Below are 24,054 nucleotides of genomic sequence, written 5' to 3' on the forward strand. Positions count from 1 at the left end.
AGTTGTTGATTTTTTAGAATTAGTTTTGTGTGGAATTTGAGTTTTCATATTACCCGTTAACGGGTTTATCTAGTTTGTTTTATGATATTTTATCTATCCCGTTACGGGTGAGTTTTCATATATCCCGCTACGGGCACTTTTTCTAGTTTCCTTTATAAGATTTAACTATCCCGTTACGGGTACTTTATATTTGTTATTGTATTTGTTGTGGTGTGAAATAAATGTTTCTATAAAAAAACTGAACAGTTCTTTAATATAGCTTGATACGCTACAGCTATGTATTAATTGGTGGCAGCGGTGGGATCCGTTCCAGAAATGTTTTATTTAGTTTTTGAGAGAATTGGTGACAAATATTATTGTTATTAAGGATTTCCTACTTTAGAAAAAATTAGTGAATGAGATGTTTAAAATTGATGCCAAGAAGTGTGGAATTCGACGGTACTTCGAAATCTTTGAACAGAAAGCGAAGAGATTTAGTGTGAATTTCGATCTTTGGTTTTCGTGTGCTTTACAGCTTATTCCTGCTGAAAGGTCAGAAATTTATGATGATAATTATTATTACTTTAAAGAAAATCTCATTGCCAATTTTCAGTATGATCCACAAGCTATTCCGTGTAATAACGATCGCCAGAAAGAACATTTTAATGAGAAATGGAATTCGCCAAGTATTGTGAAGAAATTTAGATCTGAACGTGAATGTTTCTATTGTGGTGAAATAGGACATTTTAAGAAATACTGTAGACATCGAAATTCGGATTATAGAAAAAAGAATTATATCCGATTGTTGTAATCAAGTTTAAGAACGAAAGTAATTTTTATTTTAATAATATTTATAAAACAAATGCATGTTTAATGATTGGGGCAAAAATGCAGAATTTCACGTTTTTTAAAATACAATAAAAAAAAAATTCTGAAACAAGCTTTCCAAAAAAATTGCAGAAGGCTTTTCATATATTCTGAGCTCATATAAAATCATCGATTAAATAATATTAAGTACAGTTAGTTCTAAAAAAATTGAAAGCTAATGTTCCCAAAATGGGAATGATGGCGCCTAACGGGTTAATATGTTTCGCCAAAATCTGGATTTTAAAAAAATTCATTTCAATGGAAAGAAATCTTTTATTTTACACTTGTTAAGTCATTTGTTTAAGCATATTTCATGTTATAAAATATCCAAGTTGTCAAAATCTACATCTATCATTTTAAAATATTCTATGTTTTTCCAAATTTGTGGAACTGTATACATCATATTGCAACTGTTACTAAATTATGTAAAATTGTTCTTTATGTGCGAAAATAAAAGATATTAAATTTCATGATATTTAGTGTTTAATTTTTGATCCTTATAAAACTATTTTATGAAATCTCTAAATATTTAAAAAATATCTAAATTTATAATAAATTTCCATTTTGAGGATGCTTTTTGGAAAGGAAAAAATATCCATGAATTATCTATTGACTTGGCTTAACAGAAATAAATATTATCTTTTTGTACCTATATCTGATTAGAAAAGCATCATTGTAGTTGTTGAAGTATCATTAAACGCTACATAATTAAAGAAATGGTATAAATTTACATATTTTATAATTGTCTATGAGAAAGCCTTAGATGGAATCCCTTGAAATGATTACTTTCAAGTGGCCAATATTCAAAGAATTAAGAAATATTTTTCATTAAGAATTATTATAATTAATATCTTGGTAATAGTGTAAACCAAACAGAAAGTCCCTTTTTATATAAAGTGCTAGCAAATTACAAATAGGTAAAAAAAAAAATGTGTTCAAATCTGGTAAATAACAGGTTTTGGTACCACTAAATGCTTGTTTCAATGAGCGGTACATAAAAGCAAAATCTAAGGTACAATGTACCTTCTAAGTTAAGAGGTACATCTGATTTTGCCTCTGCAATCAGAGGTACATTGTGCCTTTCATTTTTAAAGGTACGTTGTGCCCTTAAAATTCAGAGGCACAAATGATTCAAATGTGCCTCTGAAATCAGAGGTACAGTTTTTAGAGTATACTGTATTCAACATATTTTCTAAACTATTGTTTACCATTTTAACAGCTGCATAAATACTTGAAACTTTGAAAATAATCTTTTTTTAATATAACAATTAATGTCCGATGGCCCATTGATTTGAAAAAATATTCTATACATATGAAATTGACTGTGGGCGGTAGTACCCGCTGGGAGGGGCTACCCGACTCTCCCCTATATGCCATCTTGTCGAAAAACTCAGGCTTTGGAACGGACGCATACCTTAAGGCTGTTTTTCGAACATCATATCTTCATATGAAATGATGTTTTTCTGCGAATTATTTTATAACTGTTGTGTGTTTACAGCAGACTCCTGGCTGTTAGGTTAAATTTAACCGAACTAAATCCAGCGTTGTCTATACTTATTTTGAAAATGACGCAAAACGTCAATATGGAATAAGTGCAGAGTTTTGTGAAAGTGAAAAGCTATTGCGCTCTGATTTTTTTAATATTTAAAAATTTACTCTGCTGCAGAAAATGTTTATAAATTATGCGGCTCATAAAAGTTGGCAAAAACTGAGAATAAGACAGCTATTTCGTTTATTTTCATCTAGGTGTAAAAATGACACCATATTGGCGATTTTAAAAAAATTTAATAACTTTCAAAATATTTAAGTTATTTGTCCGCCGTTCTAAAGCAGCACAGCTGATTATCCATTGCAAGATATGTATTGCTAAAAATCATTGCATTGTTTCAAGTAAAACTGTGGCTTTATTTTCGTTTTTTTTTATAGTGACAAAGCTTCAAAAAACAATGTTATAGTATTTTATTTTATTTTATAACCGTCGTTGAACAGCCGACCCACTTTAATGGGTTTACGACTACTAATGTTCAACTCCGTAGCCTTGTAATTTTGAACCAATCCAGAAGACAAGGAAACTCCTGGATCAGTACCCCCAGAGGTATTGATTTGTTATGGGAACATGGAGGACTTTGAGACTCGACAGATTTAACGTGCATCAGTCACCATTTACTACACGGGGAGTCTTCGGCCGGCGGGGATCGAACCCACGACCTCTTGGACTTGGGCCCAGCGCCCTACCGACCAGGCTATCCCGGCCTATGTTATAGTATTAAAAAAATTATTAAACTTTTTTTTTAAAAAAATCACCAATTTCCGACTTACAAGAGTATAATTTACATGGTTTATCAATAATCTTTCGCCAAGGAAAATAAAAAATAAAAAACACAGTTTAAGTGCCTTAAACTTGAAAAGCAAAGCTACAATTTTAAACTATATATACCATCCTCCCGTGAAAAATTATTTGCGTTTTAGAACCGACAAATAACTTAAATATTTCAAAAGTTTTTTAACCTTTTTTTTTTAGAAAAAATTACCAATTTGGTGACATTATTCCACTATCAACATCAATTTCTTTTTCTCGTTTTTTTTTCTTTTCAATTTTTTTTGAGCCTAGATAATGCAACATTGGAGTAAGTTTTTAAATATTAAAAAATTAGATCACAAACGCTTTTTATTTTCTCAAATCTGTGGCTCTTCTCGTTATTGTCGTTTTACGCCATTTTCGAACTAAACAAAGGGAGCTCTGATAGACAATTGGCATAAATTCGTGGGTGCCAAGATTTTGGCCCTTTGCATGATTTTATACTTTTTGTTAAATAGGAATTCACCTACAAGTGCGCATTTTTCTGAGAAGAAACAGCTTACAGCTTCTTTCACCAGTATTTCGTTTCTAAGAGTTATAATATTAATTATAGTTCGTTCACCAGGAGTTGGGACTTGGCTCCGCCTTCATCACGTGGTATCCGACTATACTATTTCGCTATTTTTGGGAGAAGGATGTGAACAATCCTGAACAAGGTTGCTATTTGGCGATCGTATGATAAAAATATTTATTTCGCATTCTTTATGTGCATTTTTTAAACATTAAATACTTCACATATTCGAGGATATTTCTCGCTTTTGAGTGAATAGTTTGTCCTTTTTGAGACATTTTGCTGGGAAAACAGCAGTTTTTAAATTTAAAATATATTTAATTAGCTAGATTAGCGAAAGGTATAATAACAGATTTATAAAGAGTAGTTAGTGTCTGAAAAAGAATTCACTGTTTGTGTTTGGTGCGCATTAAGGGTTGTTTTAATTTCAAGCGCTGAGTCGTTTCTCCTCTTACTCCCGCGCTAAAATGAACTGTTCGTCCTAGGAGGTGGAGCCAAGTGCCAACTCCAAGTGAACGAACTATACACACCTGACAGCGTTAGACATACCCGACTGCAATTTTCCAATCCAGCAGTGTTTAACGAACCGCTCTCCTAATAGTTATTTCCTTTCAGTAAAGTTAAAAAAACTCAACTCTTGAGTTTTTTAGTTTAGGTAACACATTTTAAAAGAAATAAAAGTTTTCATTGCAATTGCGACCAGCTACAGCAGAAAGGAAAAGAGAGCGAGTCGTCACTGGATTGTAAATTAGTTTATAGATTTTGCAAGTTTTCTGTTTAAAAAAAAATGCAACACAACTTTTTTTTTATTTACCCATTTGTAGTGTTTTTGTTGTTTCTAATAAATGTATAATTTACTTACACAGTCTAATTCCGAATATAACCTGCAAAGATCCTAAGTATAAGCACAGATGTCATAAATTATCAGATGACAAAAACGGTCTGAACTTGTGTGAATGCTTTCGATCAAGATACTGCAAAAATGGCACATTGGATAATCGTTGGGTAAGTAATTTACCTAAACATATTTTTCAATCAAAAAATTACGAAAATATGTATGATTATTTTAGAAGTAAATGTAGCTAAGTTTTACAAGTATTTGTAATTATTGTGTCTCATGAAACGTTAGGCTGACCACACACTGAGGAGGCAAGAGGTGAAAAGGAGACATATAGGTTACGAATTCCTATATAGTTCGTTCACCAGGAGTTCGTACTTGGCTCCACCTCCTCGGAAGAAGAGTCGGAGTCAAGGGGAGAAACGTCTCCGTGCATGAAATTAAAACAAACCTTAATGTGCGCCCAACGCAAACAGCGAATTATTTTTCAGTTACTTACTTCCAGGGCTAAAGAGAATAGAAGGGCTGGTTCACTCCTTTGAAGAAACTCTCGCCGCGCCAATCCTCCGATTTTCTCTAATGACGTCACTTTGGCGCAAAGCTCGCACTTTTACTTCAAGAACAGAGCGTTCGGCCTTACTAGCTCTAACTAATATTGGAGCATTTCTTTTTGTGACATATTCTAAGACATTTGTTATTTTCTATAATGACTTTCCTCAGTTTTTGCCGTGAATTTACAAAATTTTAAAACTATTAACGAAATGCCAGTTTGCGCGATTTCAACTTGCAAAAATTCTAGGAAAAATATAATTTTCCGCGTGCTCCCTAAAGTAAATGAACAACTATGTAAAGAATGGATTCCGAAATGACACAGTTAATATAAAACAGCAATACGTTTTTTCTATCGTTAAGAACTTTTATAAAAATTCATTATCTAAATAGAAGCCGCCTCGTTACTTCAAAAAGAAAGGCAGGTGAAAAAAATTAAAAAATGGATAAAGTCAAAGAAAATTAAAATGTAAATAAAAAGTATAAATAAAATATATAGTATATAGTTGAAATTCTCCTAATTTCATAACATATTTTTTAATGTAGTTATTCTAAATATTTACGATTTTTTAAAAAAATTATATTCTCTTGAATTTAAATATCTATAAATTATATCATCTTAAATTTAAATATCTATAAACAATTGTAAAATTTCTATTGTCATTATGAACCGAAATTATTATTTTGTTTCAGTAATTAGCGTTTAAGGTTGATGTTTCCTAATGATTAAGTATGAATAAATTGCTATTAACGGCATATTTTAAAATCGGGGATTCTAAATTTAACTCAACTTATTGTTATAAAAGAATATGTAGATAAAAAAGTGTCGATATGCTTTCATTTTTCTTAATAATTAAAGTTAAAACGGAACTTTTGAAAATAAAGTATTTATAGTGTCATTTTCGCCAACTAGTAAAATATTTTTATAAGTTTAAAACGGTATTTTTTAAATATAATGGCCAAGAAAGTTTTTTTTAAACTATGTTTATGAATGGAAATAATGTGTTAATTACGTAAAGTTTGAAAGCTAATAACCAGAAAAAGTCTAACTTATTTTTACAAGGAGAAAGATGCAAAGTGATCATAATATCTTTGCGGGCGATCTTCCGAGATCTGTGGACACAGTGACGTCATGAGGAAGGAAATCGTAGCTTCAGCTCTATGAGCTGAGTGAACTAGCCCATTCTATTCTCTTTAGCCCTGCTTACTTCGCTTTATCATCTGCTATTATACCTATCGCTACTCTAGCTAATTAAATACATATTGAATTTAAAAACTGATGTTTTCCCAGCATAACGTCTCAAACAGGACAAACTATTCACTCAAAAGAGAGAAATATCAAACTTATGAAATATTTAATGATTAAAAAAAATGCACTTATAGATTGCGAAATAAATATTTTTCTCTTACGATCGCCAAATAGCAATCCAGTTCAGGATTGTTTACATCCCTCCCCCAAAACTTAAGCGAAATAGTATCGTCGGATACCACGTGATGAAGGCGGAGTTAAGTGCCAACTCCTGGTGAACAAACTATACTTTTGCCTTAGAATGCGCAGAGGTAATGTGCTCGATTATTTACAGCTTGCCTCTTCAGTATGTGGCCTTCCTATTACAGACTATGATGCAGACAGACACCTGCGGTGTTTGTCATTGAACTTGGTTTAATTGACAAAACCCTGCTGGGTTTTTTTTTCTGTAATTCTTAAGAATAGCAGAAGCAGTCTTGTACTACCTCAGCTTCAATCTAGTAATATATATTATTTGAATAACTGAGCAAGATGTATCTTTTTCCGTCGAACGGATTGTCACTTTTCTCAAGTGCAAATCACTCCGCAATTTTAGAATGGTTGATTAAATGGTTTAAGGATCCTCAATCCTTAGAGGGTCGTAACAACGCTGCTCACATGAGAGCCATGGCTTCCCACCCCACACTAGTATCATAGACACTACGCCTCTGCCCAAGTGCAGGTAAATGAAAGTGTGAAAATCCCTTGTTCTTTCGGCATTTAAACTGTTAGTACTTCGCATTAAAAGCTTAAGATTGCAACAGAATTATAGCAAAAAGAAATTTTCATATACTGTAATTTCGAACAGAAAATCAAGAATTTGGTGAAATATTTATTTTATCATGACTTTATAAATAAAATAACAAAAAATAATACGCTGTCTCAAAAGTTTAAGCACAAGAGCTAAAAAGATGCCATTTAGCAGTCTTAAAATTATTTTTTTTTGGATGTTGATCCCCCTTATTCTTAAAAACATAACAAAAAAACATTTCTCCATTGCATTGATTAGCTGATGTGTTTCTGTGAAAGGGGGGGGGGTAAAGTATACCGCACTTATTCAAAAGACGGTTGGGATTTTTCAACTGCGCTATAATGTTTATCATTCCTATATACTTGTCGGGTTAAAATGCCTCAAACTTTCTCGATTGGAATTAGGTATGGGTTAAAGGCGGGTCAATCAATTACCTAAACAAAATATGATTTTTTTAGTGTGAAATATGTATGGAAGTATTGTCTTGTTGAATTGACAATCAGCTTCACCCTGAAAGTCTTAAAAGAGGAGCATATGTTTCATCTTATTACGTATCAGATATTTATCTACCTTTAAGAAATTGCATAGATGCCTGCCTTCAAATCCAATTGCTTCCCCAACCATTGCAGATTTACTTCCTTGCAACCTGCTGGTGAAATTCCTTGGCACTTTTCGAAAATCATGTAAAGTATGATACCTTTGCTGTGAAACTGATGCATTTTTTCTCGTTAAATTTCCTGGATTCTTAAGGGGTATAGCTTCTGTTTTATTTTTTGTTATAGTGTTTTAAAACAATCAACAATTTAAATGTTAAGCATTGCATAAAATTTAATTTAAACTACAAGTTTCGAAACATTTGATTTATTTTACTAGCCTATAGGCTAGTCTTTATATTTTCTTCTATAGTTTCAAGAAATATACTAATTCGAAGAAGTTTTTCAATTACAGTTTCCCAATAGGTCAGTGTACAAAGATCTAAGTTTGCTTGGCTATGAAGAGAATAAGATATTCCTTCAGGACAAAGGACGCTTCCTGCAAACTTTTTGGCTTACAGTGGGTGTGACTGACATTGCATTTTTCAGAGACAATATGTAAGATTCTTAATTTATTTCCTTGAATTATACAGTTATAATATTTCTCAACCCCTTCACTATTGAACTAGAAATGAAATGGATATAGTAAAAAACATTTTACAGTTTTTCTATTTTACCCTCATAAGTCAGAATAAAAAATAAAAAAATACGAAATGTACTGCCGCGTTGCTAATAATTTTAGGTCCACATGCGTGTAACTCAGATTTTAGCTAAGTTAAATGATATAAATTCATTTCAAATGCTAAATTACACCTAAGGTAGAAACAACGAGCATAATGTGATATTATGGTTTATTTAAATAAAATGATAAAAAGATTTACTAATTATTTAGAAGGAAAAATAAAAAATGCGAAGTTTTCCTGAAATCTCAGTTTTAAAACTATTTTACTTATGCAAATGACTCAAAATAAATAATTATTGAGCAGAATCTAAGATTAACTAAAAAAAATATTTAATTCTTAAGGGGTAAAATTTCTTAATTATAGAGAGAAGGAAATACAAAAAGTTAATATTAAATGTATGCATGTTACGTTAATATTAAGAAATTAATTAAAATATACAAAAAAGTAATATTAAAATGATAAAATAAATTGCATACTTATAGTACTATGGGATCTCAGTTGTCTACTACACTGTCATAAATTGCCATTACGTACCAAGGTACAGATGCACGCACCTACATGTATCCTATACTGTACGACTGTATTAATTTTAAATATTAAATAAATACAAATTTAAAAGCTTCATGCATATCACAGAGCTAATAAGTCAAAATAAAAAAATAAAAAATTTAAAAAAACTAAATTATACAATATTTAAAATCAGTTACATTTTTGAGCTTGTGTATTTAGCGGATTCCAATAGATGCTCTGCATTTAGAACAGGGGTTTCCAACTTACATGAGACCGGGGGCAGCAATTAAAAACACCAGTCAAATGGCGCACCGCAACTTTATCAAAAATTTATATAGGACTCTTTTATCTTTTAAGGGACATTAAATATTACTGTCAGATTTTTATCAAGTTGTACAAAACAATAGTATTGAATTACAAACTAAAATAAGACGTACATTTTTAAAAATATTTAACAGCATATTGAAAAGTTCTGGCTTCAATAACTTTAATGTGCAACTAAGTATTAAACTATTAATGTGCAACAGACATCAAATTGTCAAGATATTAAATTTAAAAGTATTTAAAACCCATATAGATTTTTTACGAGAATTGTCTTCAAAAAATGACAACTAATATATTTTAGTTCGCGGGTCATAAAAAAAGGCTTCGTTGGCCGGATGCGGCCCACGAATCCAATGATGTTTTGAAGTAATCCAATGATGTTTTGAAGTAAACATCACTCCTGTACAGTGGACTAGACTGAATGACTATGTCGATTCGCTTAAAGAGCTCCCGGGATATAGCGAAATATTTAAGAAGTTAAATTTAAAAGTTCAAAATTAACATTAAGAATTTCAAGACAAAGCAAGCGAATGAGCCATTGGCCTTGCAAATTAAATCAGGAAGGAGCGTCTTTCGTTTGAGAAGAGAGCACGGCTAGGGTTAAAAGGAGATTTTGTTTAAGACCATCCAGTTAGATGGCTGAATCACCCATTCTTGAGGCCAATTTAGACGTAGATTCGAAAGGTAAGTTAGGTTTCACCAGATGGTACAGCTCAGTGACCAAAAGCAGGATTTTCGATTTCTTAGATTATATGTAAATTGATGTATTTGGTGGCTATTAGAAGCATCGAGGTTCTAATCTCGACCTCTTCTGACCGAATTCCATTGCTCTTAAACTTTAAAATATTTAACCTTAATTGTTATACATTTATTTATTTTGATTTTATCTAATAAGTTTTAAAAAAAAGTTATTATTTTCATGAGAAGCATATCTTTTAGGTCATTATTTACTCATGTCGCACGTTGCCCTCCCAGAGAGATGTCAGCGATTAATTCTTGTTACACTTTCAATTCCATGATTGGTAAACCTAACGCCGAAAAGTTTCTCATTAGAACGAATTCAAGTAAGTTGACCTAAAAATACATTTATGTAAACATGTAAAATGCCAAAATAAAAATTTACAAAAAAACTCATCACCGTAAATAACTTTTGATCTAACGATTGGATTTTCACATTCTAGGACATTATCTTAAAGGTTAGAGGGGGTTACCACATGCATGCTAACTAATTAGTTCAGATGATATTTTAAGTTACGAAATCAGACACGAAAACACACTCTCTCTGAATAAACATTATTTTTTTTCTCCCGGTTTCGTATTTATGACCCCCAAAATATAGGAGGTAACCACAATCTAGGAAATATGGTCCTCATAGTTTGGTCAGGAAAGCTTTACGTTTGGGAATCTTAATGTTAATTTTATTTTTTGCGTATTTCACCATATCTCGTGATCCATATATCGCAAATTCAAGAAGTTTTTTTTTTTTTTGCTTACTGTATACATGTGTACACTGTACCCAAAGTACAGAAATCAGCTTTTTCTACAGATAATTTTGTTATACATCAAAGTGCCGAAAAAACGCTTAATTTCCCAAATTAATAATCTGCAAATTACTTAAATATGAATTTTGTCTTTTAGAAACACATTAAAGTGAAAGTAATATCTTTTCTGGAACTACTGCTACATTTCCGTACGCGCTTAAATTATCATTATGCACCGAAAAAGACAATTGGGGACGGAAAACTGGCGAGGGAAAGAAATGAGTGACAGGCACACTGTTAGAATTCCCATTCTAAGACTATGGTAAAATAACCGCCATCCGCCTGTTCATCCAATCATATATAAAGTTTACGATAAGGAACACATTTTACTTTAACTGTTTTTAAAACGTTTACAACTGGTATGGTTAAAAAAACCATGAATACCAAACTATACGGTTTCTGGACCATTTACAACTAGAGGGGTTTCACAACCGAAAGAAAAAGAAATTTAACTGGATAGTTCAGCAGCTTTATAGGGCTGCCATCTATGCGTGAAAAGAGTACCGTATTCTAATAGCCCAGTTTGGGGGATGTGGGACACTAGAAACTCTTCATGTGTTGAATGGAATTTAGGGAATATTGCGGCGTCAACTCTTGGACTAGAACTCTCGCTCTGTGGGTTATGAGATTGACATAACAACCCTCTGGGCTATAATATGTGCCCATTTGCTAGGAACTAAGTGGTTTTGTTAGGAGTGCCTAGTTGGTGCGATAGAATTCTGGTCATTTAACCGTATTTGGGAAAAGCAATTCATAAACGATTTTTCTCACAGTTAGCAGTTTACCGTATTATTTATGGTTATGTGACTGTTTAGTTTAAATATGGCAAAATAACAATGAAATAATTTGTTATTTGAACATTTTTTTCCTAGACATTTATAGTCGGGTGCTGAATTAGACACAAAAAATTACTTTTTCCGAAAAAAAAAAACTTTTTACGACGAATTTTGATTATTGACCCTAAAAATATGGGGTTTAGCCCCCATCGAAAAAATATGGCCTCAACTGCTTGGACAGCCGAATGGTTGAAATTTTGGTATCCTTAATGTTAATTCCGCTTTTTACATTTTTCTCTTTATCTCTGGAACAAATGAGGTAAATCAAAAAATTTCGCGCGCACTTAGTAAACATCCTTATCCAAAGATAATTCCGTGTAAAAAGTCACTTTTATGCTTACTTATTATTTATTTATTGATTTTCTTATTATTGCTTATTTTATTGATGGTTAGAAAAATGTTCAATTGAAGGGAATACAAACTTTAAACCTACGTAATTTTGAATAGTGAAAAATAAAAAGTGGAGTTAATTCAACGAATTTAAAAATAAGGCTACTTTGAAACTCTCGACCTATTTAAAAAATATTGAGGCTGCCTTATACTATGAGTTACATGTCATATAACTCAAATTTTAGCGAAGGACCGCAATCTGGTAAATATGGTTGTCCCTATAGCTTGGTTAGGTGAGCGGTTTCAATGTTTAGGCTTCTTATTGTTAATTTTACTTTTTTGCGTATTTCAGTACAATTCGAGAACTTTTTAAGGAAATTGAAAAAAAAATTTCATACAATTATAAAATTTGTTTATTGAAAAATAGTTCCATGAAAACTCTAACTTTCAGCAAGTATTTTTTTAAAATTTTATTTGATGATGGTCTGAAAAATTTAGAATCGTCAAATATACAATTTTAAAATCGTTTTAAAAAATGCTATTTTCTGTATCAAACTACGAAATTTGGTCGAATAGTTAATGAAAAATCGAATTTTTGAAAAAAGCCGTGTTTTTGATTCGAAAGCGTCAAAAAATTTATGGTTTCTTCAGAAAAAATACATTTTTGTGCCTCTTTTTTCGTAGCTTAAAATATCGTCTGCACTAATTAATTAGCATATTTAAGGTAATTCCCTCAAACTTTTAAAACTGAGTCCTAAAACATGAAGATCTTACGATTAAATCAAAAGTTATTTCAGTAGTATACAGGGGGATCGGTGCAGCGGAAGTGACGTCATCATGGAAAGTCAAGGGGTGCTTATTTCTGCCCCAACCGGAAGTTGCTTATTTCTGCCCCATACAAACCGGAAGTTGCTTATTTCTGCCCTCATACAAACCGGAAGTTGATTATTTCTGCCCGCTTGCTTATTTCTGCCCGCCTGAAAATCGAAACTTCGTCTGCAGCGTCATGGGGAGCTTATTTCTTTTTTTTCTTAAGCCTAATATATTTTTAGTTTCGGTTTCTGTTTTTAATTTATTAGTTTTTTGAGGGTGGCAACACTTATTATTTTAATATTAGTTTTTAAGGATGGCAACATTTAGAAACTTTGTTATTTGGGGAGATATTGTGTATTATGAAGTTATGACGTCATCTTTTATTACATAACACATAAATGATATCATACTTTTGATCTAGTGGCGCCATCTATGTAGGAATAAAATGACTTTAAATCTATTTTAATATTTAAATCTGTTTTAATATTATTTATTAAATATAATTAAGGCTGAGGATCGAACTCGCGCCATTAAAAAGCCTTCGCGGGTCAGTAGTTGGATATCATAACCACTGACCCACGAATGCTTGGTTAGATATGTGTTAATAAGTTTAACTTTTGTATTTTGAACACGTGTATAAATAAAAACTGTTTGATATCGATATCTTAATAAAGTTTAATCGATATAGTTTCACTTAACCTTTGATAGTTATTAAATAATTATTTCTGCCCCTCTTAATGTTATTATAACTTTCTCTGGATGGCAACGGTACTGACCATACACGCGTTAATTATTACATAATAAATAAATGATATCATGCTTTCACTCTAGTGGCGCCATCTATGAGGGTATGTCAGAAATAAAATAACTTTAAATCTATTTTATTATTTAATTTAAATATAATTATTTGCTGAGGATTGAACTCTTCATGTGGTGATAAGAGATAACGATAAATAGAGGTTACGAGAGTAAAGTTTTTCATTCATCATGGATCTTTTGAAGTTCAAACATCCCTTTACAGCTGTCCTCGCAGGTCCAACAGGTAGTGGTAAAAGTTATTTTATAAAAAAAGTGATTGAAAACCAAATGATACAGCCTTTCCCAAAACATGTAGTATGGTGTTATGGCGTTTATCAAAAATTATATGATGAGATGCCTAATGTTGTTTTTCAAGAAGGACTTCCATCCGATTTGAATCAATATTCAGATGCATTAATTGTGATTGATGATCTCATGAGTGAATTGGGAAATGATCCTCAATTGACGAAATTATTTACAAAATTTTCCCACCATAAATCTCTTAGCATTATTTTTGTGGTTCAAAACATTTTTCATAAAGGAAAGGAAATGAGAGAAATATCCTTAAATGCTCATTATCTTGTATTATTTAAGAATCGTAGAGATCAATCGCAAATTACACATTTAGGACGTCAATTGTACCCTCGAAAAGTTAATTTTTTTCAAGAATGTTATGCTGATGCCACATCAAAATCTTATGGTTATTTACTCATTGATTTAAAGTGTGATACGGAAGAATCTTTACGCATGCGTAGTGGTATGTTTCCTGGAGATACTTATTATGTGTACCAACCTCGATAACTTCATTTCAAATGTGAATTTCAAGGAAAATAGATGACAACTTTAACCATTGTTTTTGAAGGTTTTCAACTTTTATCAACACCTATAAATAGGACAAGCACTCGAAATTCAAATCATTTGAAAGTAAGATGTCTGTATGTAATGAGCGAACATTAGAGCTCATGAAATTGATCTCTAAAACTAAACATTGCAAGCCTCTTTTAAAAAAGTGTTCAAAAAGTGAAATAAAAACTTTGTGTGAGTGTGTATTGAATGTATTGTGTGGTAATATACCACTCACGAATTCTCAGAAAAATAAATTAGCTCCTCATAAAGAAAGTTTAAGAAAACTTTCTAAGAAGAAATTGCCATTGTATAAGAAGAAAAGAATTCTTGTACAGAAAGGAGAAGGATTTTTATCATTTTTATTACCTGCAGCTATTTCTGTCATTAGTTCTTTAATTCATGGAGTACAGTAAGAAATTTGTGTTGGTTCCGGAGGATAGAGTGCAAGTTGCGGAACACTTATCACAATTGGATCAACAAATGAAGAATATTCTACGGAAAAAGGACTTAGCAGATGACGAGAAAGCAACCCTGTATTTACAAATATTGCAGAAGTATACGCACTTTTCAATTTCGAGACCGAATAAACCAGAACCTCAAACCGTTCAGGAGGAAATTACGAACATAGACGATTCTCCAGTAGAGTCTACAGAAGAGATCTCTTCAAATATCAAAAAAGAAACTGAAGACTTGGAGGGAAAAATTCTAACTGCTGTTCCAGTTCGATTTCAAGAAAAAGCTAAAGATATGTACCAATTCTTAAAAAATAATGAATCTCTCCTTTGGAACGCTAAAGGTGAAATTATTCACGAAGATAAAACTGTTCCTGGAAGTAATATAGTAAATCTTATCAATGACTTTTTGCGAAATAGAAAATCAGCTCCAGTGGGGAGAAATGTATTTTTGAAAACATTAAATGATATTCAATTACCATCACATTTAGATGTAAATAAAAAATTGTATAGTAAAAATAAAATTGTTAAGAAACCTATGATGTATGCCCGCAGAAGTGCTTGGGTGAAACTTTGAATAAAATTTTATTTATTTTATTAAAATGTATTTTGTCTTTATTGATCATTTTTTTCACAGGTGAAAAAGTTTATATTATCAAGGAAACATTTCACCCTTTATTAATTAATACAAAAAATTTTAGAAAAATAGATAGAATTTTCTGAAAAACTGGAAATTTCCTTTTTGCAAAAACATAAATATTTTCTTAAAAGATAGAAAATTTTTTATAAGAATAAAAATATTTTTTTTGAAATATTAGAAAGTTTTTTTAAAAAGTTTGAAATATTTTTACGAAACAAGCAAATTTTTAACAAAAAAGTAAAAATATTTTCTTAAATCAGAAAATTTTTGTGTAAAATCATAAATATTTTCTTAAAAGATAGAAATTTTTTATAAAAATAAAATTATTTTCTGAAATATTAGAAAAGTTTCCATCAATAATAAAAATATTTTCTGAAAATTTTGTTAAAAAGAATTAAAAATGTTACACTATTGCCTACATAACAATATTTAAATGTAAAATTTTATAATAATGACATGAGAGACACTAGATTTAGTTTCATTCTTTTTTTATTTTCTAAACACAAATCTTACACCATATTTTTTCTTTACAAATTGATACATCTGAAAATCATTTACATATAATTGATTTGAAATATGATACATAGAATAGCCTTGACAGCGTTTGAGTAAAAAGTAAATACAATATTGTCCACATACATTGGATGTAGGTGATTGAAACACTTTGGAATTCCATAGTACGTCCGTGTAGGAAGCGGTATTCACGTTGTAAAATCCGGGAGGTTTCCCATATGAGTCATAAAACTCTAACTGTCTTTGATCATTCACAAATAACGCTAGCCAGTGAGTCCCAGGTTGTGATGAGTCATCTGAATTCGTGATAGCACATGTGTTTTCTCGGAGATTCGGAAGCGTATCTCTTGAATATACGCCTTGAAAGTAAGGTGATGTTATCTTATCTTGCGATAAAATGTTGAATAGTTGCAATCCATCCATTCTTCAATTTCCGAAGTCGAATAAAATATTTCTTGACTTGTTAATTTCAATCAAATTTTCAAATTCGGCAAAAACGATTACGCATACTGTTTTTTCCAGTGATTTGGCAAATTTCAGTTCTAATCTCAAATTGCTATGCTTAATCAGATTTAAATGTTCTCCTGAACATAGATCTGGGGAGAGATTAAATCCAAATAATGTATTTCCGTTCCTGTAGTCTTCTCTGGAAATAAATATTCCTCTATCTTGACCCATTCGTTCCGTTCCATCAAATAAAGTTTGATAGGCACGAATGTATTGATTTTGTGAAAAGTTGAGTTCCAATGGATTATGGGGGACAGGTTGTCCATCTACATACACTCCAATAAAATTTAAATCAAAATGTTTAAAATCAAAAGGAGATTTTGTCAATGTTCCATGAAAAGCTTCATTATCTACACAGCCAATAATAACCTTTTTAGGCATTTGGCCCGAAAATATATTATCTTGAATAAAAGACATGCTCCCTTTAGGAATCGAATACACTTTGCATAGGACTCGATTAATGGGGTATTTTGCACTTGTTTTCTCGAGTGCTTTAGCATGACCAAGAAGCACTCCAGGGTTCACACGAACTTTTCGAATGAATAAAGAGACATGATCCAATACTACTTTAAATCCTTCAGATCCTTGTAGACAAAATTCTGGCTTGCTTCTTATTAGTTTTATTTTCAAATCCACTAAATTGAGTAAAAGACGATCTTGATGAAATAAATCTGAATGAATGCAGCCAATCATATCCACTGTTGCGCTTTCTTTGAAAAAAGCAGTTCTTTTATTTAAACCATCCTCAGAATCTTTATAAAATAACTCAGCAGTTAATTGAGATGTTTTGCTATCATATCCATGGTTTAGGAGAGTTTCAATGTAGGCCCTATAGGGATAGGTATTACTCGAATTGGAAACTGTACGATCGTTTAAAGATACATCTACTTGAGAAAATAATGAATGTAGAAATAAATTCACAGGTCCTATAACATCATCTTTAGTGATAGCTGTATTGTTCGTTTTTACTATTTTCGCTTTCACATACAATTGTGTTTGACTGAGATCTATGTAATCTTCTACACTTCCAGAGACATGAAACTCTACGGGAGCATTATCGAAAACGTTAGAAAGAGGATGAAATTGTATCCATTGACCATCTTGAATAACTGTTTGAGTTCCAGGTAAAGTAAAAAGTTCCAATTCCGATTTTACGCACTCAGGAGAATCTTTCAACAAAAATGCCATTTTATGGATCAAAAATATCACGTCCACTCACTTTGCGTGCTTTAGATGAAATGAATCGTTTTTGCTTCTTACGCTTCCTTTTATAGTTTCCTTTCCCGACCATAGACTGCACTTTATCAATCGCTTTTTGTGCTAGATTTTTTCCACTTTCTTTAGTTCTTGTTTTGACGGCTTCCTCAAAGTTTTCTCCAGATAATACATCAGATGCTACTCGAGTTCCTGTTTTTAAAACTTCTTTTCCAATAGTTTTACCACCTCTTACTAAAAAGGGTAGCGCTGCTCTAAATAATCGACGAAATATACCACCAAGTCCATAGCCCTTTTGGAAATTAACACCTTTATAATAGGGCAAACCCGAGCCAATTTGACTCGCATAATGATCTTCGAATTTTTCAGCACAACAAACGTACGGTACACTCATCTTGACGTCTTCTCTTCAAATGAATGATTCAAAAAACACATCGTACTATTTATAGTATTTGTCTCATGCGGAAATGTAAAACTATAATCACTTTACCACTTTCAAAAGGTACGAAATCACCTGAATTCAATCTGAGCTCCACATGGATAGTTTGAAAGGAGTGTCTCGTTAAAGGTAAGTATTGAGGTCTATCATAATACTGGCTGATTGTTTCACCATCATGCCCTTTTATTCGAACGATCCGCAGTAAAGGAGCTTGCGTATCTCCGACAATTTGTGGTGAAATTAAATCTGAGTAGACGTAAAAAACGGAAAAATTAGACCACGCGTCAGCCACTAATTCGCTTCTCCGGTTACCCGTAATGACTGTATCAGGTTGGAATCCTAACAATTCACCTAACTTTTCTAAATGAAGACTGCAACCTTGAACGGCGTTAATTTTAACTCGTTTCGTAGCTTTATTGTAATTTATAGTAAATCGACTAGGATTTTTAGGTAAAGCAAGTTGTATAGCTGATACAATATCGAACATTGATTCGTAACACCCCACATCAATTGTTTGCCTCGCAGTCGATATGATATTACCGTTACTTATCTTGTAATGAAAATAATTGTTACTTTCATTTACGTTCAGCCAAGAATGCGGATAGATGATTTCAGATAGGCCTACTTCCCATTCCCCTTTTAGATTAACTGGTATCGGTAACTGCGTCTTAAAATGGGAAATTTTGTTGTTAGGAAAAAACTGCATGGAGCTATCAGAGGGTAACGTCACATAGAAAGACATTTTTGAGAATGAGTTTTCATAGGTTAAGTTTCACTATTTATACTTTTTGAATATCACTCACCCAGGCATTAAACTTTTCAGGATAACCTAGAAATTTAACAAAATATTCCGTGCTTCCTCCTTTCTTTCTCTTTTTGATAACTTTTTCTACGGGATAATAGCCCGAGTTGACTACTTTTTGTAATTCTTCTGCATAAAAAGTACCTTCTATTGCTTCATTCTTTAAATCTTTTAATTTATACACTACAGGATTTCGATGAACTATTTTATCTATGACAAATAATTCTCGAGTCCAATTATTTTCATATCCTTTCTCAAATGTAAGTTTTGATTTACTAATGCGAACAGTGTCACCTACTTGAAAAACAGGTTTATCAATATTCACATTGTCGCTATATAAATTAGTCCAAACTTGTTTCTGATTATCGATGTTCACTGAGGCTGGTTCCATTTTTATACTTCTATGCTTTGTATGATTATAACTATGGATTAATTTAGAAAGGACATCAATGTATTTTTTCGTGTTGAATTCTGTAAAGTATTTCCACATCTTCGTTTTTAAAGTGCGATTAAATCTCTCAACAATACTTGCTTTAGTTTCATTATTCGTTGTAAAAAAATGAACTCCTAAATTTTTAAGATGCTGCTGTATAAGTTTATTAGTGAATTCTGTTCCTTTATCTGATTGCAGTTTCTCAGGTTTTCTTTCTCTAAAAATAGTTTTTAAAGCTGGCAATACATTTTTGGCTGATTTGTCTTTAATAGGAATAGCCCAAGCATACTTTGAGAAACAATCTATACAAGTTAACAAATATTTATATCCATTATTAAATTTCGCTAAAGATTGCATGTCAACTAAATCAATTTGAAATTGTTCATCTATACCTCCAACAATCACTCTATTACGTTTAAATTTATGCCTCACTGGTTTATGTAAAGTATAAGAATCTTTAGTCTCCAACCATTTCTTAACGTCGCTTTTCTTCACCTTACCTTTCACAGAATTATAAATAGCATTTACACCTCCAAAACTTCCTGGATGTCCAGGTTTCGTATAAACAGATGAAAGTAAACGATTCATAATCTATTTCAAAAATTGTTTAGAAATTATCAGATTTTTTTTTTCGTTGATAACAATTTAATTCTAAGAGTTAAAATTAACACTCATAAACATTCTTAAAAAATAATGGTATACAATAATTTCTATAAAATTAAATAATAATACCTATTTAAGTATAAAATAGTTTTCCTTATTGTATTACAGCAATAATTTTTTCTTCTTCTATTTTAAGAACTTGAAAAAAGTATTATTTTGAAAAAGAAAATTCATGCCTGCTGAAAAAAAGAAATCTCGTTTCCTCTGAAAAACAAAAGTTCACAGTAATTTTTACAAAATATAAAAATAACAACAAAATATTTTAAAACTTAAGTTATTTTATTTGCAAAAATCATTTTTAGCAGCAGTTAATAAAGTATCTAATTTAATTTCTCTTAAAAAAGCTTCACACAAAAAGTCTTTAAGGGATTGTCTAAACAGCCTTCGTTCACTTAGTTCATTATTAAAATCCAGAGCAATATTCTCCACATGTAAGTCCAAGCAAGACTCATTGAAATCGTGAACACTGCACACAACCTGGTCTAGAAAGTCAGCAGACCTGTCTACTGACTTCAGACCTTTCTTCAGTCCAATATGTTTATTCAACACAATTTTCAGGCAATCTTTCATAACAGGACCCGCTTCGTTGATGTCTGAATTCTTTGGCACCACTGGACACTGTTGATGGGTGGATTCTTGAAAAATGTTCAAAAAGTCCACGGACCTGTATTTTAAATTAATATAGCCGAATGTCACACTATCTCGACACTTCTGTAGTTCTCTCCACTGTTTGAAACTGATTTCCGTCTCGTGCTTGTATACGCGACCACTTCTGCAGGTATATTCGTCCACTAGCAGATACTTTCCCTCGTCATTCATCAGCACATAAAATTTTTCACGGGGATTAGCTGGAGGGATCTCTTCCAAAGCCATGTTGATGTCTGCAATGCCGAAGATACATGTCGGTGGACCATGACAGAAGCAAGCATTATACTGTTCAGGCTGTAGAGTTATACCATATCCTGAAGGATAGTATGAGTCTCCATATCTGTTAAACCTTCGTATATGAATGGCTGATTTCTTGTTATACGTGCTGGCCAAAACGAATAAGTCCTCACCAATTGGATAGCAATACTCTGGAAAGTTTCCCTCCTGGAACAAACCTTTCCTCTTTGGTTCATCCTAATAAAATAAAAAGAAACACTTTTTTGAGTCACCAAGAACAACAAACAAGCAAAACCTAATTACTGTTTAGACATTAACTACATTATTTCGAACTACTATTTCTAAGTAAATTGTATATTAATATACAATGTAAAGTTTAAGAGTAAAATATAATTTCTAAGCAAATTGTATATTAATATTTAATGTAAAGTTTAAAAGTAAAATATAAGGATAAGTTTCGAATAGTAGTGTTAAAAACATTTAGTAAAAGAAGTTAAAAATTATGTTTAGCCTGGAAAATCTATTAACATTAAATAAAAATATTATTACACATGAAGATAAAATAAGGGTAAAAAAATATAGAAGTACTTACTTGAATTTCATCGTGTTTTCTTTTTAATGAAGAGTTGGCTTCCATAACTATCTAAAGACTGTAAAACTCCACTTAAGAAATAAATATTAACAATTTTCACGAAGTAACTACATACGCCAGAGCAAAGGAACTTGTTATATACGATAGGGAAATTATAATCAACACAGTATTAATCGTTGCCAACAAAGGAAATATAACTCTAACAGCCAATCAGAAAAATATGAAACTGTCACATGCTTAACTACTTACCAGCGCAAGTGAAAGTAACTGAATTCAACACACACGTCATAGACCAAGATCCAACTTGTTATACCTTATCAGAATGACTCGCTCTGTAATCAGTAGTTGTGTTATCACACAAAACACGTCACACAAAACAGGCGTATGGTCAGTACCGTTGCCATTCAGAGAAAGTTATAATAACATTAAGAGGGGCAGAAATAATTATTTAATAACTATCAAAGGTTAAGTGAAACTATATCGATTAAACTGTATTAAGATATCGATATCAAACAGTTTTTATTTATACACGTGTTCACTATACAAAAGTTTAACTTATTAACACATATCTAACCAAGCATTCGTGGGTCAGTGGTTATGATATCCAACTACTGACCCACGAAGGCTTTTTGATTGGCGTGAGTTCGATCCTCAGCCTTAATTATATTTAATAAATAATATTAAAAAACATATTTAAATAATAAAATAGATTTAAAAGTTATTTTATTCCCACGTAGATGGCGCCACTAGAGTTAAAGCACGTGTATGATATTTATTATGCAATAAAAGATGACGTCATTACTTCATAATATACAATATCTCCCCAAATAACAAAGTTTCTAAGTGTTGCCATCTTTAAAAACTAATATTAAAATTAATAAGTGTTGCCACCCTCAAAAAACTAATAAGTAAAATAATAAACAGAAACCGAAACTAAAATCGAAGCTACAGGCGGGCAGAAATAAGTATACGGGCAGAAATAAGCCACTTCCGGTTTATAGGTGGGCAGAAATAAGCAACTTCCGGCTTATAGGTGGGCAGAAATAAGCAACTTCCGGTTGGGGCAGAAATAAGCTCCAGTTGACTTTCCATGATGACGTCACTTCCGCCGCACCAATCCCCCTGTATACTACTTATTTCGGTTGGTCCGTTTTTTTTTCTAGTTTGCTCTCTGTACACCAGAGGACTAGCCTATCCTAATGGGATTTTTTTTCAATATATTTACCTAAGTTCCTTAAATATTAATTAGACGAGGTATTGAAAAAAAATTAAAATCAGTACCTAATCATTTTACTGCTCATTTTACTTAAATTTTGACACATATTAAAATGGTTAATCTGCTATCCAAATATTTTTATAGGAATTCTAGCGAATGCTTATCTTGATGTCTTCAACTATCCACCATTCATAACTTCAGAGCAAGCACACATATCAATTCATACTCCGCGACAAATTGTTAATCCTTACGAACAGGGCGTCGTGTTGGAAACTGGAAAAATCAATTTTTTTCATCTAAAAAAGGTAATGTTAATTTCATGGCTAAAGAAACTCAATAGAAGTACTTGATTTTCTTCTTCCTATGACGAGAAGCACCTGTAAAGCAATCATATTTTTGTATAACAAATATTACTTCTAAAACAGAAATATACATTGTATGCATTCAAGTATTTTAAGTTAATTCAGTGAAATTAAAATTTCTTTAACCTTTTCTGGAACAGCAAATTTCGATTGAAAATTTCAGCCAAACCAAGGAAATTAGCAAGTGCGACATTAGGCAATACACTTTAAGTGAGGTGGCATACTTTAGCTCTTCTTTGCTTAGAGAATAGTATTTGTTAAGAGTTTGAAATCAATTAAATTTTTATTCCTATAGATTTGTAACATTTGTTGAATAAGAGTTGCCAGAATGGTTACATTGCACAGAGAAGGATTGAAATATCGATTAAATACCAGCAGTTTTATTTTTTTTATTGAGGCTTGTACATTTTACACAAAACATTTTTTTTGTACCAAAAGTATAATTTCCTCAGACATAATTCATTCCCTACACGTAACACCCCGAACAATTTCCCACATAACGTACAGTTTTGTTTCAGAAACAGTTTTTTAAGAATCAGGTTAGCTATTTGACCAGGTTGGCTACTTGACATTTTTTATTTTGTGGAAATTTTAAAGATATTTTATTTATATTAACACGTTTCCCTTTTTTTCGTTTTTGTTTTTGAGAAAAAAATGAATTTTTCAAGATTTTTGGGAGTCAAAACTGGAGATCCCCTAAAATTTTGAGAGAAAAAAATATTTATTTGTATGTGACAATACGTGCGATGAAATCTGTGAATGAACCTTGGTAAAGAACCTTAATTTGGATTTTGAACCCTATAACTATCAAGAAAAAAATACTTTCTGTGGATTTTAGCAACGAAGGTCAAGGGTCATTCAAAAATGTTATAAATAACACTATTCTTTCGAGAAATCAGCTTGTGTCTACAGGAAACCACAAAGGTAGGTATTTCCGCGAATACAAACAAATGAACAGTACCTATAAAAAAATCAACAT

The 24,054-nt window shown here is 31.7% G+C and overlaps 2 protein-coding genes across 2 annotated transcripts in view; one reads left to right on the forward strand and one right to left on the reverse strand.

Moving 5' to 3' along the window:
- The first annotated feature begins 6,883 nt into the window (after positions 1-6,883).
- LOC139425763 (uncharacterized) overlaps positions 6,884-24,054 on the forward strand; it is a 34,941-nt gene continuing 17,770 nt past the window's right edge. Inside the window, exons 1-4 of the mRNA XM_087162198.1 lie at positions 6,884-7,039; positions 8,091-8,233; positions 10,132-10,256; positions 22,858-23,018. Of these exons, the coding sequence (XP_087018324.1) occupies positions 6,884-7,039; positions 8,091-8,233; positions 10,132-10,256; positions 22,858-23,018 (585 nt within the window). The remainder of the gene's footprint in view (positions 7,040-8,090; positions 8,234-10,131; positions 10,257-22,857; positions 23,019-24,054) is intronic.
- LOC147811018 (uncharacterized) lies at positions 20,275-21,703 on the reverse strand. Its single transcript, XM_087160376.1, has 2 exons — positions 21,498-21,703; positions 20,275-21,142 (listed from the first exon to the last, which is right to left on the reverse strand). The coding sequence occupies exons 1-2, from the start codon at positions 21,540-21,542 to the stop codon at positions 20,300-20,302; spliced, it is 888 nt and encodes a 295-aa protein (XP_087016502.1). The 5' UTR covers positions 21,543-21,703; the 3' UTR covers positions 20,275-20,299.

This window comes from Parasteatoda tepidariorum, chromosome 4, assembly GCF_982258835.1.
Source record: "Parasteatoda tepidariorum strain Cologne lab strain chromosome 4, Ptep-v5.0, whole genome shotgun sequence".
Lineage (NCBI taxonomy): Eukaryota > Metazoa > Arthropoda > Arachnida > Araneae > Theridiidae > Parasteatoda > Parasteatoda tepidariorum.